Source organism: Mercenaria mercenaria, chromosome 3 (genome assembly GCF_021730395.1).
Source record: "Mercenaria mercenaria strain notata chromosome 3, MADL_Memer_1, whole genome shotgun sequence".
Classification (NCBI taxonomy): Eukaryota; Metazoa; Mollusca; class Bivalvia; order Venerida; family Veneridae; genus Mercenaria; species Mercenaria mercenaria.
In genome coordinates this window covers 39585069-39602665 of record NC_069363.1, presented here as the reverse complement: position 1 = coordinate 39602665, position 17597 = coordinate 39585069, and the positions used below count along the sequence as shown (strand labels likewise).

General features: G+C 34.5%; 1 protein-coding gene across 3 annotated transcripts; it reads left to right on the top strand.

The window, feature by feature from the left end:
* The first annotated feature begins 6248 nt into the window (after window positions 1-6248).
* On the top strand, window positions 6249-16899 carry LOC123531252 (transformer-2 protein homolog beta-like). Of its 3 annotated transcripts, none has more exons than XR_008370176.1 (7): window positions 6249-6301; window positions 7207-7309; window positions 8284-8472; window positions 10636-10751; window positions 11428-11570; window positions 15267-15557; window positions 15785-16899. XR_008370176.1 is itself a non-coding variant. In XM_053538259.1 (7 exons), the coding sequence occupies exons 1-6, from the start codon at window positions 6264-6266 to the stop codon at window positions 12284-12286; spliced, it is 606 nt and encodes a 201-aa protein (XP_053394234.1). In that variant the 5' UTR covers window positions 6249-6263; the 3' UTR covers window positions 12287-12288; window positions 15267-16899. The 3 variants fall into 3 exon arrangements, 2 of the variants coding, with proteins under 2 accessions (XP_053394234.1, XP_053394233.1); XM_053538259.1 differs by adding an exon at window positions 12270-12288 and having other exon boundaries at window positions 15267-16899; XM_053538258.1 differs by having other exon boundaries at window positions 15267-16899.
* Window positions 16900-17597: the final 698 nt, after the last annotated feature.

Genomic DNA, 17597 nt, shown 5'->3' with positions numbered 1-17597 from the left:
CAGTAGCTCCTATTTTTAAGAAGGGTGACAAGTATAACCTTAACAATTATAGACCAGTTTCCCTTACATGTATTTCATGTAAAGTCCTTGAACACAGTTATATTGTTAGTAACTTAAAACACGTTTCATTGTCTAACATTTTGTCAAATTTTCAACACGGTTTCCGAGAGAAAAGATCGTGTGAAACGCAACTAGTTCAATTCATCCATGACTTGGCACATAACCTGGATGATACTAAAACCAAGAAACATGTCCAAACCGATATATTAATCATGGATTTTGCCAAGGCCTTTGATAAGGTGCCTCATAAGAAACTCCTGCACAAGTTAAATTTTTATGGTATACGGGGTTCCACCCTTAAATGGATTGAATCTTGGTTAAATAACAGGTCTCAGGTGGTAGTCCTTGATGGTGCAGAGTGCGTCCCCAGTATGGAATCCCTACACCCAACAGAATGTACAGAGGATTGAAAAGGTGCAACGCACTGCGGCAAGATGGGCATGTAGGTGGTGGCGTAGGACCAGTCATGTGGGTCACATGTTGACAGAATTAGATTTGGATAGTCTAGAGCATAGAAGAGAGGTCACAAGTTTAACCTTTTTCTACAAAATTCATAACAATCTAGTCTGTATCGATAAGGATAGATATTTGACCCCTATTACAATTTAAATAGGTCACTTAGAACCAGACACATTCATCCCTTCCAGTACTATAGACTTTCCCTACATACAGATTGTTTTAAGTATTCCTTTTTTCCTAGGTTAATACCAATCTGGAATAGCCTGTCTGAGTCAACTGTCTCCATTAGTACAGTGAACTCCTTCAAGAAGGCCAGTATGACAATGTAAGGTAATATAGCCTTGTACATAGTTTTAACAGGTTGTGTCGGTTACCCTTTTTAAAAACATATAATTTGGCTGTCAGAGCGATTTTGGCATCAAAATACTTATTTTTTATTAACTGTATTATATATGGGTAGTTGTTTGTTTTTATCAACTCTTCTGACTGTATAAATTGCCACCCGCATGACATGACGTATGATTAATAATTATCGAAGTCATTAAAGGAAGAAAGAAAGAAAGATACTGCATTTATCAGTAGCGCGATCTCAATGGGGGAGGGGGCGGCCACCTGAACCTATGCATATTTTTTTTCCTGAAATGTTTTGATTTGGTGGGGGGGGGGGGGGGGGCAAGGCAATTATGCTGCCCCCCCCCCCCCCCCCCAGACACACACTCTCTAAATTATATATGTAGATCCATAAAAATCAATCATGAGTAGTAAAAACGTGCGAAAGATTCCGAATTTTTAGTGTTACCGAGTTTTTTTTGTCACGTGTATACTGTAAAACGGTCTCATTTTTTTGTAGCATCGTTGTTTTATTTTGTAAACTTGATTTAGATTTCTATACATGCACGCTGATGTGCCATCACGAGGTGAAAGTTCCCCAGTTTTGGTTTATTGGCCCAAAGGTCCCCATGACAGGCCACAATGTCCCAACGCATAATTGTATACGAGTGGCCAATTAAGATTTTCAGTCTATCGATCGGCCTCGAGATCTCTTTCTCTCCACTCCATTTCTCTCTCGAAATATGTTTGTTGTAAAGCTGGATTTTTACAACATAAAATTACATAATACATAGTTTCTGTATTGCATAATATCATCAAACAGTCAAATATTTTATCATAAATGTTTGTATTTACAAATAGTATGGTATTTTAAGATTTGAAAGCATAGACATTTAGCTAGCCTATTAAGGGCATTCAGCTAGTGTATTAAAGACTGCTGATTTATCAATGTAGATCATTCTTGGTGCACATTCACACAGTTCAGTATATTCATTTGATACTTTATTATTGCTTATATACTTCATAGTCATCAGTACTTCCAGTTTATCTTTATTGTAACAAACTGCATTTAATATCATAACATACCGGTATTTTCATTTTGTATTTACATCAGCTATTTTTAGTAAGACCAGTTATGAAAGAACTTTGAGCTATTTTTAGATTAAAGACAAAGAGTTTACATAAGCATTGCCAAGGTCACAGCTGATATGTAAGATAAATGTTGAATGGCTTATCAGAAAGATGCTGACCAATCAGAATGTACTTTACATCCTTCATGGTTGACTGCATTCTGGAAGAGTTTACCTCATAGGGCTTTTTCAGGGTGTTTTGGGAAAAAGGCCCCTGGTCATATTGGGAATTTTTAACGCAGTAAATAGTCAAATTTGGGAAAATTTACTAACAAGTGTGTTTTTAATTAATTTAAATCTTCAGTTTCAAATTTTACTGGTAGACAGTATCCCCTTGTGAAATTTTGAGAATTTTTTTTCAGGATTGTGTCCCAATATTGCCTAAAAATACAGAAATTCTTTATTTGTTATGCTAGAAGTTTTGTTTACAGTTTGTTTTCACCAAAGTATGTGTATTTTCAAGTGTAAAAACTGGGTCGCGAAAATATGTGACAATTGAATTTAATGGTATAAGAACTACCTGTCAACATGTTTTGGGTACTTTATTCAATTAATATTTGTGTTTTTATGCATTTTGAGAGGTTTTTGCATAGAAATCATACATTTCTTCAGCAAAATCTTGTAATTATTTTTTGCCGACGTTGAAGATGGTCGTGTTACTAAAAATAGAAACATGATGGTTTTTCCAAGATTTTGTTTGATTTACTTGGCAAACAAAAATAATTGTGCAAGAATTATTATTAAAAAAAACAGAAAGTAACTGATTTCAGTTGGGAAATTTTTCATTGGATTGGGAATTTTTTGCTCCAGATTGGGAAAAATAGAACATATTTGGCATTGAGAATGGGGCCGAATTTCGGCCCCGTGAGATAGGGTGAAAAAGCCCTGCCTTAGTAGAATTTCAGAGCCATTTCTTCACTCTTAAGGAATTTTTGGACTGACAACATCTGAAAAACTCTCTTAGGGTTTAGTAATTAATAATTAATTTATTTTGTACTTATTTTTGGCTATTTATTTAACCTAAGAGTTTTACTAAATTCATTGTAACTTTTCTCTAAATTAGTAAGTAATTTTCTTTAATTAAGTAATTTAAATTCTATTGTTTTAACAGCAATTATTTCAGATTTTCATCTTAAAATACTTAAGTAATTATTGGTAATTAATTTATATTGCTGTTATTTTTAGGCACAGAGTCATATAAGTCATATAAGTACAGAGTCACAAAATACATTAGAATACTTTAATTTTACCATTTATTTATATTAATATTATTTACTTTTTGGCAGAACTTAAAACTTTATTCTTTTTATTCATTAAGCTGATTTGTCATCTTCATTGGCGTTTTTCTAACTTGTATATTTAGATGTTTTTGTAAAATATTAGTTTAGAAAGATAAGTAAAAATTTGGTTGGTTTTTAAATTTATTCAGCATTTGTGTTTTTATTTTCCCTTTCAAAGTAAAGGGTGGTGTCATCCTGACGTGTCAGTTATTCTGACGTAATAATTTACTACTAGCAAACTGCTAGGCTAGACCACTGCTTCCAAGCAAACTATAAAACGAACATACACCCAGCTTTAAACAAAATTTTTATTCCCCACAACATGCTGTAGATATGGAGTAAACACTGGGTCAAACATCAACTGTGTACAGTAAGAATGTAATTGATAAAGTAATGTCAGCATGGTAAATTTGAAGATAAAAGAAGTAATAGGACAAAAGACATCGATCCCCATTTCGATCGTTCTCGCAGTTTTTGAGCTCCCATGTTACGTAAGCCGGAACTGGCAGCGATCAGGCGTACAAAAACAATTAAATGGCCGATGAGCTTCGATCTTTAGTTTTCGTAAAGCAGTGTTGTTTCAATATCGATTCAATTTAAAGGACCCTCTTAAGTGAAGAAATTTTCAAAATAGTTAAGAAATAAAAAAGTTACCAACAATTCAATATATATAAATATTTTTTATCAAAATGCCAGCCATTTTGTTTCCATGGCAGTATAAAACATATGGCTGAGTTTATTCATATTAGGTAGTTTTACGTGTTTTAACGGAATTTCCATTATTCTGTACAATATTAACTTCACTACTCTTTCAATCTAGAGCGAAAGAAATTATCTTAAAATCAAGAAACTAGTTATGTATAGCAGACTGTTCTAGGCAGTTCATCGTATAATGTACGTACTTCGAGCTGGTTGTTTAGCTAAAAATCTACTTTCCAAATTGTTTGTTTGTTCAGTTTGCATTTACCAAGTCCCAAAAATAGCAAATTTCCTGTTGGCCCGGGCCAACAGAAAAAGTTTATCTAATTTGACCTACTTGTGTGTTTGTCGAGTCGAGTGGTAAATAAAACGAGTGGTAAATAAAACGTAAAGTTATTCTAGTGTGCACTTTTTGTATTATGTGCAATTTACATTTTACCATTTATTTTGAGAGAAATCTGGAATAACTAGCGAAATAATGTGTAAGGATCTAGACTTTACATTTACTAAAGAAATAAAAGTTATAGATTATCGCTACTTTCGATTTTGAGCCTTGAGACGAAATTAGTTCTAACTATTGTCTTCGCATTTCTATGTATAAGTGTATGTTTGATGCACCATGTTTGATGAGTTACATGGCTTTCTTTTCTATTTTTTTAGTACCTTGAAGTTTTGTTTGTCCGTAGCTTAAAAGTATACGTGTACTAAAAAAAAAAAAAAAAGATAGCGGAGATTTTTTCCCTTTCATGTATCATATTACAATTTTGACTTGCAATGCGTATATACATTGTAGTATTATATTCAGCTGAAGATAAAATGATAGGTTTGTATAATCTTACACATGTGAACATAATATTGAGGATTTAGTCATAAATGCACATGTTAAATAAGGACAAAATTTAATCAAATAAACGTCTCAAAACTGTTAAAAATGTTACAATCTATACTTGCTTATACTTCAGTACTACGGGTCTGACACGGTCAAGCGCGAATATTAAACCCGTTTTTCTCAGATGATCGATACATGTTTACCTAGACGCTGGTAGTGAATAAAATCGATAACCAGTCTAGGCAGTGTTGACAATTCGACTATTGAGGTTGTTTGACACTTTGAGAAGATAATTGCGTAATAATGTGTGAATTGATGATTAACCAGTAATCAAAACATCTGCCAGCTTGTATGTTTGACCTCTGCCGAGAATTTACCAAAATTAACGCTGATTACGGTGTACTTTGTGTTGCGATTTTTTACAAAAAAAAAAAAAGATCGACATGTTTGTGGCATGCAGTTGTATGACTGACGAATTTTAAATAAGTACGAAAGATACATTTAATTTGTTAGTTTTTGCAAGATAATTTTGTAATTCCTCAGTTTTCATAAAAGATTTTAACGATGGATCCGAAAACAAAAACACATCGACCTCAATTTGTATCCTGGACCTGGTTAATTTCTTTGAAATGTTCAGAAGCTGGAAGATATCACTTGCTACCATGGCTTCTTAAAAATCATTAGACAAGTGTTCAACTCGACCTTTTAGAATAGAAAAAAATCCGAATTTTCCTTTCCGAAAATAAATGAGTCCTGAAAAATTGGTAATTCTGACCAAAGAGCTATAAAAATAAAAATTACTTCTACAATAAACTAATGCACCTTCAAAACTTGTTATTATTCCTAATGAAATTATTTACAATATTTTATTTCTCTATACACACTATGACAGCCAACTAAGAGAAATGAAAGTGGCTCAGAACTTTGGCTCAAAAATGGCTCTAAAGTGGCTCCAACTTTTTCAAATTGGCGAAAAGGTTGGCGACAAGTATGAAAAACCCAGAGGAGGCCCTGAATACAAGAATAACAACTTTGTCCGGAGCATTTCTTCTTCATGCATGGAGGGATTTTGATGAAACTTGGCACAATTGTTTACCTGCTCTCGACGGGTGTATTTTGTGACTATGGCACCCTTGTTTATAATTCTCTTTAGAGCTCTGCTAGGGTTTCAGAATCTTCAGAAATGGAAACAAATCGAAAGTCCATGAAATGAAGTAGACTACATGTACTTTATATGTTTATGCACTTTGTCTGATTTAAAAACGGAAACTTCATACAAGAAATAAAGCTTCTTGTATTATTTACCTGGTATATCAGAAGTTGCTTTATAGATCATACTAGATTTGAAATATTGCTTAAACAGTGTGCCTACAAAGAGGTAATATGCTGATTTGATAAAGACCTTGTAGCAGATGAACAGGGGTGATATATACCTTCAGTGATATTTTAAACAGAATTTATTCTTTGATTTAATAAATGTTGGTGTCTTTTTGTTTCAGTTCAAGAAGTAGAAGGTAAGTGCAGTTTCTCTATGTCGGTGAATAGAACATTATTTATGAAAAGTTAGGTTTTTTTTCTCATCATAGTTAAGAATTTCTACAGTTGATCAACAGGATAAAATGTTCTAAAAATTCAAACCTTTTGTTTCTATTGGTGAATACAACAGAAAAGTTTAGAGTGAACTATAGATTGAATGAAGTTGTAATAAAAAAAGACTAAAGGATGGTATATGACTGCCTGTGTAAGATGTACAAAATGTAAGACAGGATTTTCTCAAATGTGAGGGGGCAGCATGGAATGGATTAAAAAGCAGCAAAGGTTTTTTATCCAGGATGTGTTCAGATTGGAAAAACACCTGCCCTACTCATGCAGTTATATCTAATCATTTTTCTTGCCTGTTAGTATTACGGCCATATTTTCAAAGATTTTGTAAATGAAAATTGCTGATACACTATGATATGACTTCAGTTAACATAGGACATCAAAATAAGCATGTGTGTTGTGTAACTTGTCTTTTCACTGGGGAAAAGACAAGATTACCTTCTGTCTGGATAATCTTTTCTTGCCCCATTAGATAAGCAAGAAAACTTGATTCTAATGTTGTAGAATCTGTTCTCTGAATGTTACGCATTATCAATGTCAGTTTAATTATTTCTACATTATCTGACTGTTATAGCATTATTATTGTCAGTTTAGTTATTTCTGTTCTCTGACTGTTATGCATTATTATTGTCAGTTTAATTATTTCTACATTATCTGACTTTTTGTAGTTATACATTCAAGTAAGATTGGTATTGAGTACCGGTAAACAAAGTGACTTTGGTAATAGAACTCGGATGGTACTGTCGTGCATGATGAAAGAAAATACTGTAAATTCTTGATTCTTATTCTTGTGCCTAATTATAAATTTTGTTTAAAGCCGTGACAGAAGAAGAAGTAGAGATAGGCCAAGTCGAAGCAGACGTGACAGATCCAGAAGTAGGTCACCAATGTCATCAAGGCGGCGACATGATGGAAACAGGGTATGCATCAATAAAACTTTGATATATTCATATGTCAAAGAACTGGTTAAGTTTTACAGTCAGCGGGCATCACAAATCATGTGGTTAATCTTTTATCAAAACAATATATAGTTACTAAGTACCACTAGAGGAAGTTCTATATTGGTTTTGGTATCTGTGGTACTACGCTCAAGATCACTGGGACCTGACTAAATTTCTGGTAATTGGTTCGTTTCCGGGCTCAGAGTCACAAATGTTATAATTACATGTACAGCTGGCAAAAACTTACATGACTTGAGGAACCATATTATTTTTTGGCTAGTACTAGGGGTGTTCAATAGATATCTGGAAAAGTACTCTCATTTCTTTATTTCTGGTCCCATTTTGCTAAAATTTGAAAATGTGACGGATATGTACATACTGAATGCGAATATCAAAATTACAGATTTCAGAACATGCACAATATTTATTTGCCATCTCTTAGGCAATGTCATCCTCAAAAGCGGCCCAACATCATTATGACGCTATCATATCATACACTAGTAATAACACAGCTCGTGATTACCTTTTGTTCAGTGTTTATTGTCATTAATTTCTACAAATAAATAGATACTGTTAATACGATATTCCCTCCTGTCATATTGAAGAAATTGGACTCTGAACTGTGATGCCATATCAAGGAGCTCCTATGTTTAATCTATACAACTTGACTAATGTTCTTTTCCATGTCTCTGTCATGAGATGTCACGAGTGCGCACGCATGGGCACACACAAAGTGACATTAATTACACTTACTTAAATCATATATCTCTTAGGATTTCTAAGTATCCGTCTTACCCTCCTCTCTTACTCTGCCATCCCTCTATGACCCCCACCTAAAATTTCATTCCTCACTAACTTTTATCCCCCAACTACAAAGATATTTTTATTTTTTGCAACTTCTTTATGTCAATACATACGTATTACTGCATCTGTAATTCTTTTATACACAACAGGATGACCCAGAGCCCAGCAAGTGTCTTGGAGTGTTTGGTCTGAGCTTGTACACACAGGAGCGTGACCTGCGGGAGGTGTTTGGCAGGTATGGAGAAATGGAGGAATGCAATGTTGTCTATGACAGACAGAGTGGAAGATCCCGAGGATTTGCCTTTGTGTATTACAGAAATGTTGATGATGCTATAGAGGTCAGTATCCTGTAGTTTCATGATGATTTTGCTTTAATATGAAGATGACTTGATACATACTGTTAAGGTGAGGCTATCCCAGTATTTGAAAGTCTCTTAAGTACTTGTACTGAAAGAGTCATGAATGGCTTGAGTATAAAATGTTTTTTAATGCAGCAGACTAGTTGGATATTTTGTACATCATTTTCGTAAGGTCTTGTCTCTCTAATACAAAATACTAAGTAGTTCCTGTAACTTCTCTATGTATCACACCTGTTTCAGCTGTCATGCAATTCCGATTGCTGATTTTCAAAGAATTTTTAGTATGACACCATTTTAATTTTCTTTAATTGCTCTTTCAGTCATACAGAAAGGGTAGCAGTTGATATTTTTGTAGCAAATAAACTAACACGAAAAATAAACACAACAATTATATTTCCTCACCATTTCGTTTTTAGAGCATATATCAATACTATATTCATATACATGTATGCTGTGCGGTATACCTTCCACACCCCATCGATTATTTTGCATTCAATACTCCACTTCCCGTCATCTAAATGGCGCTGCACAAAATGCTCATGCACCTCGTGCTATCTTACCACGAGGCGAATTGATACAAAACTTGCTGTGTACATTGCCTCATTTATTTACTGTACAAAAAGTATACTCAACACGGATTAAATTCCTTATTCAAAATGCCAAGGCTAAATATGGCAGAAAGAAGTCAAATTCTGGGACTTTTAGCCAGTGGAATTTCACAGACTGTGGTAGCTAGACAATACAATGTTTCAAGATCAACAATTTTGAGGTTAGTTGAACGCGTTAACATTACAGGAACAGCTGATGACTGTCCACGTTCAGGTGCGCTGCGTGTGACAAGCATACATCAAGATAATATGATACGTCAACGTCATTTACATGACAGGTTTGAGACGGTGCAATCCACGTCACATGCTGTAATTGGAAATCGCTGACGACCAATTCACCGTGACACAGTGATAAATCATTTGCATGAACGCAGGATTCACTGCCATCATCCAGCTCGATGTCAGGCTCTTACCCGACATCATCGTCAAGAAAGGCAACAATGGGCTCTAAATAACCGACGACATCAGTAGGGAACTGTTGTATTTAGCAACGAATCAAGATTTAATCTCCATCACGCTGACGGGAGGGTCAGAATATACAGACACCGCAACGAATGTTTCGCAAATAACTGTGTACGTGAGGTTTATCCGTACGGCGGTGGTGGAGTCATGGTGTGGGCAGCTATAAATTCCACCTTAAGTCCACCCTTGTTGTTTGTAATAGCAATCTAAACGCAAGACGTTACATCGAGCAGATTCTTCGACCTCACATTGTGCCAATCTTCCGTCAACGTCAGAGACTAATGTTCATGCATGACAATGCTTGTCCACACACTGCTTTAGTGACAAGACAGTTCCTAGAGCAAAACAATGTCCCGGTGTTACAGTGGCCTGCGCGATCTCCAGATTGCAATCCAGTAGAACACATGTGGCACGAACTTGGACGCAGGTTATGTCGATCTCCAGATTGCAATCCAGTAGAACACATGTGGCACGAACTTGGACGCAGGTTATGTCGACGTCCTCATGCTCCTAACAACGTTGATGAGTTGACTCAGGCTCTCAAAGAGAAATAGAACAGTATTCCAAGTCGTGTTCACAGAAATCTGTGCACTTCCATGGCGCGTAGAGTGCAGGCTGTCATACAGAGCAATGGTGGTTATACGCATTATCGACTGCACTGACATTGAAGCATGGAAAGAAATGTGATCTCAGACAAAATTCATTTTTTGATGATGAAATTGTTTTCTGTTATGTTTACTTTTGTTAGATATACAAGTTTGTATGGCTAAACATCAAATATGTTATAAATATTGACTGTAACAATACTTGTTGCGTTTCTTTTTCGTGTCAGTTTAGTATGAAAAAAAAAGGTTATTGTCTTGCTCTGAAAAATATACAGTGAATGTAAATATCTATAAAACAGTATTTGGACAATTAGTAATGAATGTTGATTTATCGTTACAATAGCAGAAAGGAATACCATAAACATGAAAAAGGACACAATAAAAAAAACATTGTTATATTTTATCTTCTCTTGATGTCATGCAATGTAATGTCACATTTTGTACTTTCATGATAGCATTATTTTCAGGCAAAAGACAGATGTACAGGATTGGAAATTGATGGCAGAAGAATACGTGTTGACTATTCAATAACAAGAAGGGCACACACACCTACACCTGGCATCTATCTTGGCAAACCAACCAGGTAGACATATACTCCAGATAGTGAAGGATGGAGTGTAGTTTTCTCACATTTCTCACCCATTACATGTCTTGTCTCTGTGATATGGAGGTTTCTGAACCTGTCCTACAGTCACATTCTAGTTGTTTTTTAAGTCTTTGTATATTGGCAAGGATTAAAATTTAGTGTGCTCAGAAGAATTGTGACAAGGTGATTTATGTTGCTAGTTTTAATGCTGCTCAACCCAGGGGTCGTGGGTTTGAGCCCCATTGAGGTCACAACCATGACTTCTCATACGACACCAGTATTGGTTTTTCAAGGAAGCAGATTTGAGAGTGGTTCAAATAAGCTTAAAGCTTTCATCACAATCGAGCTAAAAATAAATTAAAATAAACTAAACTTAAGTTTTTCTTCCATAGTGCAATGACTTTAAGCAACACTAGGGGATGACCTCTCATAAATGGCAGTCTGCAAACAGAATGCCTGTGATTCTACCAAGGAGTCTGTCCATTCCTTAGAATACCCGATCACATGATCATCAAGTTGAAAAGTTGACTGTAGCAGTTAGTCTTGACCTAAACAGAATAATCTATTCTAAGTTTAAAGAAAAAAGTCAATTCTAATACAGCTGTGATTTATTGTAGTTAAACAACAGCTTTGAAGATGAAATATCACAAACTATTTTCTATTTAAACTACAGCCGCAGTGAAAGGTATGACGAGAGGGACCGTTATGATGATGGTTACCGTGGTGGATACAACAGAAGACGTTCTCCATCCCCGTATTACAGTAGACGACGTAGACACTCGTATTCCAGATCTAGGTCAAGATCGTATTCACCACGTAAGTTTATTTTATTTTTTTTTGAAGGAATGCAAGCTGTCTGACAGATTTACTGTGCCAGGCAATATGTGCTCTATAGATGACAATTGTGACTTCTTTATATGTAATTACAACCTTCTGGGTCTAAACCCTTAGGAATAATTGTTCTGAAGTAGCCTGAAATCTTTAGGGAACTTTTGTATCAGTTTTATCAAAATTGTTTGCAATGCTTTTCATACATCTTCCATGATAAATTGTGTGAAAGCCCTTTGGAGGGAGCTTATCTAGGATTTTGGTTTAGAGTGAAGAGAATCTAAGGGGGATCTAGGTAAATATTTTGGCAATGATACCATCAACTGTAGCAAGCTGTGAGGCTAAATATTTGACACACTGTAATCCTTTAAAGTTATGTTTTTTGAAAATTTGACCCCAAAGCTTTCGAATTTTACTGACATCTGGTCCCTCTGCTTAAGCAGTTTTAAATTCTTTTGATATTGATACGTTTTGTCAGCGAGGCCAGTCAACAACTTCATAAAAATTATTTAGGTCTAAGTTATAAGTTAAAAAAAGTTATGCTTTCCAGTTTGGGGGTGCTGGAGGGGATGCCAAATGGTACTTAATCATGAGCTTCGTGTGCAATGTTAAACTCGTAGATATAAACCTAAAAAATCCTAATTTTTACCCAACTATAGGATGCTATGTATTTGTTTTTCTCTGCAGGTCGATCTTATTACTGAAGGTATAAAGGAGGGGGCAGACCGACTCACTCTGTCATCGTCATCATTTTCATCATCGTTGTTATCATCAGCATAATATTCACCACATCTTTGTTTGTGTTTTCATTTTTGATTTTTGTTTTCATGACATTTTATGCTGTATTAACAAAAACCGAACAAAATAACATGCTTACATTGAACAATATTTTCAAAGTCTTATGTGATTACTGTATGACACATTTTTTGCAAAAATTTTGTCCTTATTATTCTTTCCTTTTTGCATCTGATGAGATGAGATTTGACAAAATTTGACGACAAATTTAATCTGTGTATTGAATTAAAGTACTGTTAAATACTTGGTTGTATAAAAGATAAATGATTATGTCTATCATATGACTTCAAGAAAACAAAAAGTTGTGTTTTGGATTTGGAAAGTAATTAGATCATATATTTTAAGTACTGCATTTTATTTCAAGCCAAATTATTACTAATCTTTACTTACCAATTAGTGTTTTTTGCTATTCTTTAATTTTGCTGAAATAGTATTAATTATAATTTGGAGTTAGAGTAGACAGGAGGGCAGATAAAACCTTTTTGTTATTGTGAAAACTGATATTTCAAATGGTTCAAAATACTAAATGAAAAGCTGTGATCATGTCAGTTCTTACAGTAACAAGAAGCTATTTACAATATAGAATTTTTGGACTTCACTTACATTATAAAGGCAGGGTGTCAAGTTACCTATATTTACCTATATTTTCCTATATTTTAGCCCTCTACCTATAATAACCTATAAAATCCTATATTTTGCCAAAATACCTATAAATACCTATAATCTGGAAATTTTGTGGTAAGCAAGGAATACAAAGGTCATTCAAACCATTAAAAAAGAAGTAATTCTATGATTATTGAGTTTATAAATATGCTGTTACCTTTTAGGCATTGAAATTTGTATTCCTTTCAGGTGTAGTGACCCTGCCCAGCCCAGCTTTAGGAAAGCTTTAAGTAATGGAAGTTCTTTTTTCAATTGGCCTCATAATGCCTGCTAATAAGAGTCAGTTTCGAGATCAGAAGTAGATGGCAATGGACATGAACTGAAATTATGGTGTGTCAAGGGGAAGAGTGACTCTTATGGTCACTGTACATTGTGCAAAACTGACATAAAGTGTGATAATGCTGGACTGAGACAAATTCTTCAACATGCAAAAGGCACTCAACACAAGAAATTAAGTAAAATTGCTTTCTCATCAACACAAGCTAAACTGAAATTTAAACCTCCAACAGCTGATGAAAACCCATGTTCAACTTCAGAAGGAACAGTCCATGGTAGCATTAGTGAATCACCAGCTTCCACCTCAAAGCAAAAGCAAATTTTAAGCTATTCATATGCTAAAGATGATGTTATTTCTGCTGAAGTATTGTGGGCAGCAAAATGTGCCTATTCTAATATAAGCTTTTGAACCAATGATGGAATTGGAGAAACATTCAAAGCTATGTTTCATTGTCCAATAGCAGATGATATATGTTGTTAGCAATATGGCTTGGTTTGCCTAATTCCCTGTTAAACTGATTTGAGTACCAGTATTGGTAAAGTTTTGTCTGTTGGTGAATTAATAGTTTATTATGAAAGTAAGATATATGTTAAAATGTTATTTGTTTAAAATCATAAAAGTAGCCACTTTTTCTGTTCCTTTGTATTTTATGTTTAATAAAAGAGAGTGCTGGTAGGTGGTGGAGGAGGATAAAACACTTGTCTGACTTGTTTTCTTCATTATAAGCAACCTATATAATCCTATATTTCTGGCCCCCAAATACCTATATTTCAGGATCCTACCTATATTTTTGACTCCCAAAAGCACTTGACGCCCTGTAAAGGTGGGATGATATATCAGAGATTATGTTATAACTGGTATAGTTGTTGCTGTTTTCATAATGTTACACCTGTTTAAACTTAGAGGGGTTGTAATTTCATACTGTTAAGAATATGTTAAAATTTCCATCCTCAGTTCAGTTAATGTCAGAGGTTCAAAATGAGTAACATCGCAAGCTTTCCAGGAATTACAGCCTGTGTTACACGATCATTTTTAGCTCGACTATTCGAAGAATAGGGGAGCTATCCTACTCGCCCTGGCATCGGCGTGAGCGTTAGCATGAGCGCGAGCGTCACACAAATGTTAAAGTTTGCGTACCACCCCAAATATTTTCAAAGTCCATTGAGATATTGCTTTGATATTTTGCATACTTGTTTACCATCATGACTCCAGTCTGTAAAAAGGAGGAGGCAACTCTATCAAGCATTTTGACTGAATTATGGCCCCTTTTCGACTTATAAATGTTGAAGTTTGCGTACCACCCCAAATATTTTCAAAGTCCATTGAGATATTGCTTTGATATTTTGCATACTTGTTTACCATCATGACCCCAGTCTGTAAAAAGGAGGAGGCAACTCTATCAAGCATTTTGACTGAATTATGGCCCCTTTTCGACTTAGAATAAATGTTAAAGTTTGCGTACCACCCCAAATATTTTCAAAGTCCATTGAGATATTGCTTTCATATTTTGCATACTTGTTTACCATCATGACCCCGGTCGTACACAGGAGCAGACAACTCTATCAAGCATTTTGACTGAAGTATGGCCCCTTTTCGACTTAAAATATGCTTATTGTAATGTTAAAGTTTTACTCATAGCTTATATTATACTATCAAGCACTGAGAATAGTCGAGCACGCTGTCAACTGACAGCTCTTGTTATCTGTAAAAGCAAACCAGTGTTTTAAACACATAGATTTACCAAAGGCGAGTGTTTTGATAATAGTTGCTGGGCAGTGTTATTATGGTTATGTACACGGGTTACATGTAGAGCAGGAAATCACAACTTCTCTGAGACATTTCACCTCCTATGTGTAAAACTGCAAAACATTCTGTGGTAGAAAAAATCATCTTTGTATGTTGTGTTTGCAGTATTGACACTTTGTTTAACAAAGATATTTTTACTAAAGGCTTGAAGACAGAAAATGGAAGAATAAAGCTTGAAGATAGAAAATTTGGAAAAGTTGTTTATAGATGAAAAAAATAGAAGAAAATCGGGGTAGAGGATAAAAGCTGTCAGGGTTGAAGATAAAACCTGTCAGGGTAGAGGATAAAAGCTGTCAGGGTTGAAGATAAAACCTGTCAGGGTAGAAGAATGAAGAATTAAAGTTAAATAGGAGAAGTCAAAGTCATCAAGTCTTTAGCTTATTGAAGATCTTGAAGATGCTAGAAATTGAGTATGTGGCATATATCAATAATTGGTAAGAACCAAAAATGAGTCGGTGAAAGTCGTAGAATAAATATTTTAGTTTTCAAAAAAAAAAAAGCAGTGTACAGAAATTACTGGGATTTGCTTTTTTAGCCTCGTTGAAATTTAATGCATGAATATTTTTAGGTATAAATAAAATTGGATGTGGGTGTTTCTTAGATAAAAAAATTTTTGTATACATATATAAGGCATTTCATCGTTATATTTATATTGAAAAAGGTTTTGAAGAAAGAAAAATGAGAAAATTTTGGATAGGAAGATCAATGTAGTCAGAAATGAAGAGAAATGCGAAGAAATCTAGAAAAAAGGGTAGAAAGAAAAAGGATAAAAGAAGTAGAAGAAAGAAAAAAGAAGAAAAGGGAGAATGGTAAAATATTCAGAACTGTTTGTCAACATAACTCGTTTCCCTAGTATCTACATATTAACAATATAAAATGGGTAAATTTATAGTATTCATCTGAACAATTTGGTTTTGATGAATAATATAATTATGTCCATTCAGAATCTTTGTGAAAGTATTAAGGAAAGGGCTTATTTTCATTTTGGGTTTCTGTCCTTTGTCTTTGGCAACACAGTCTAAAAACATAGTCTTTAGTTAATTATCCAGTATTTTCTTACGTTGACAGATAGATTTGAATATGATCAGTTTTGTGTCTGTGCAAGTCGTTTAAAGAAATAGTATACCAATTAAATTTTTCATGTGATTGAATATTTTAAATCTTAAAAAGATATGATTGAATATGTTGACACTTTCAGCACCTGTTGAAAGTATATTTTTCAGCTGATCATCAGAAGATTTGAAGATACCTCTTTTTATATGTGTGATGCTGTGGTGAACATGTTCTTTTTTCAAAGTAAATGGAAAGGATTTTGTTTTTAAGTTTGGTTGGTTAATTTCAGCACTCAACTGACACTATTCTGTTCCTGCTTGTCTTTCATTTTATTTGATAGAAATGGCATTGATGCGTTTTGAAGGATATGTCTACAGTGAAATGAAGAAATACATTTTAGGACAACAATTGTTCTATTATATACCATTACAGTTAAATTAGTAACTCTGGTTAGTAAAAAAGAGCATTACCTTTGTCATTTGTAACATACATGTTCATGGTATCACTGATTTGAAGTGATAAAAATGTTTTGGCAGCAAGTGTAAAATTTCTTTGTTTAGAAGTATTTTTATTGTGTACAATGCTGTTTTGCAGGGTCTCAATGGCCTGTGTCACGTTATAGACAGCTCTGGTACCCTTCACAACATGATCAACATTATCTGTACTAGTTATATGTACCCTTGATTTGACTGATTCTGTTTAATAAATAGTAATCACACTTGAGACAGAGTATTTAGTTATCTTTTCTTCCCTGTTCCATGTCAAATTTGATATATTTGGTAGCATTTTTACCTTACAATGACAAGTGTTAGGAGCTATTGCTATTCTCCCTCCACTTATAATGGTGTTGTTTGTACTTCATTGACACCTTTTTATTAGCTTGACTATTCAAAGAACAGTTAGAGCTATTGGACTCACCTATGCGTCAGCGTCGGTGTCCCGAAATGGATAAGGTTTTGTATGTAAGCTTGTATCTAAGTAACCACTTGTGGTGGGAATTTATTCACTGTGATAAACTGACTAATATTGCACAGGTTCCATAACTCTATTTATTATGTCCCTTTTTCGACTAAGAAATTTTTGGCTGTTTTTATATGTAACATAGTATCTCAGTACCCACTTCAAATAATGGGAATAGATTTAAACCTCGCACACATTTTTAGCTCACCTGTCACAAGGTGAGCTTTTGTGATCACGCGGTGTCCGTCCGTGCGTCCGTAAACTTTTGCTTGTGACCACTCTAGAGGTCACATTTTTCATGGGATCTTTATGAAAGTTGGTCAGAATGTTCATCTTGATGATATCTAGGTCAAGTTCGAAACTGGGTCACGTGCTTTCAAAAACTAGGTCAGTAGGTCTAAAAATAGAAAAACCTTGTGACCTCTCTAGAGGCCATATATATCACAAGATCTTCATGAAAA

What these genes read in the sequence shown, in the direction of transcription:
- LOC123531252 (XM_053538258.1), top strand. Translation starts at nt 6,264, where the DNA reads ATGTTGGTGTCTTTTTGTTTCAGTTCAAGAAGTAGAAG. An exon ending in GGCGACATGATGGAAACAGG is followed by an intron (nt 7,310 to 8,283) that starts GTATGCATCAAT and finishes TATACACAACAG; the next exon opens with GATGACCCAGAGCCCAGCAA. An exon ending in TATCTTGGCAAACCAACCAG is followed by an intron (nt 10,752 to 11,427) that starts GTAGACATATAC and finishes TTTAAACTACAG; the next exon opens with CCGCAGTGAAAGGTATGACG.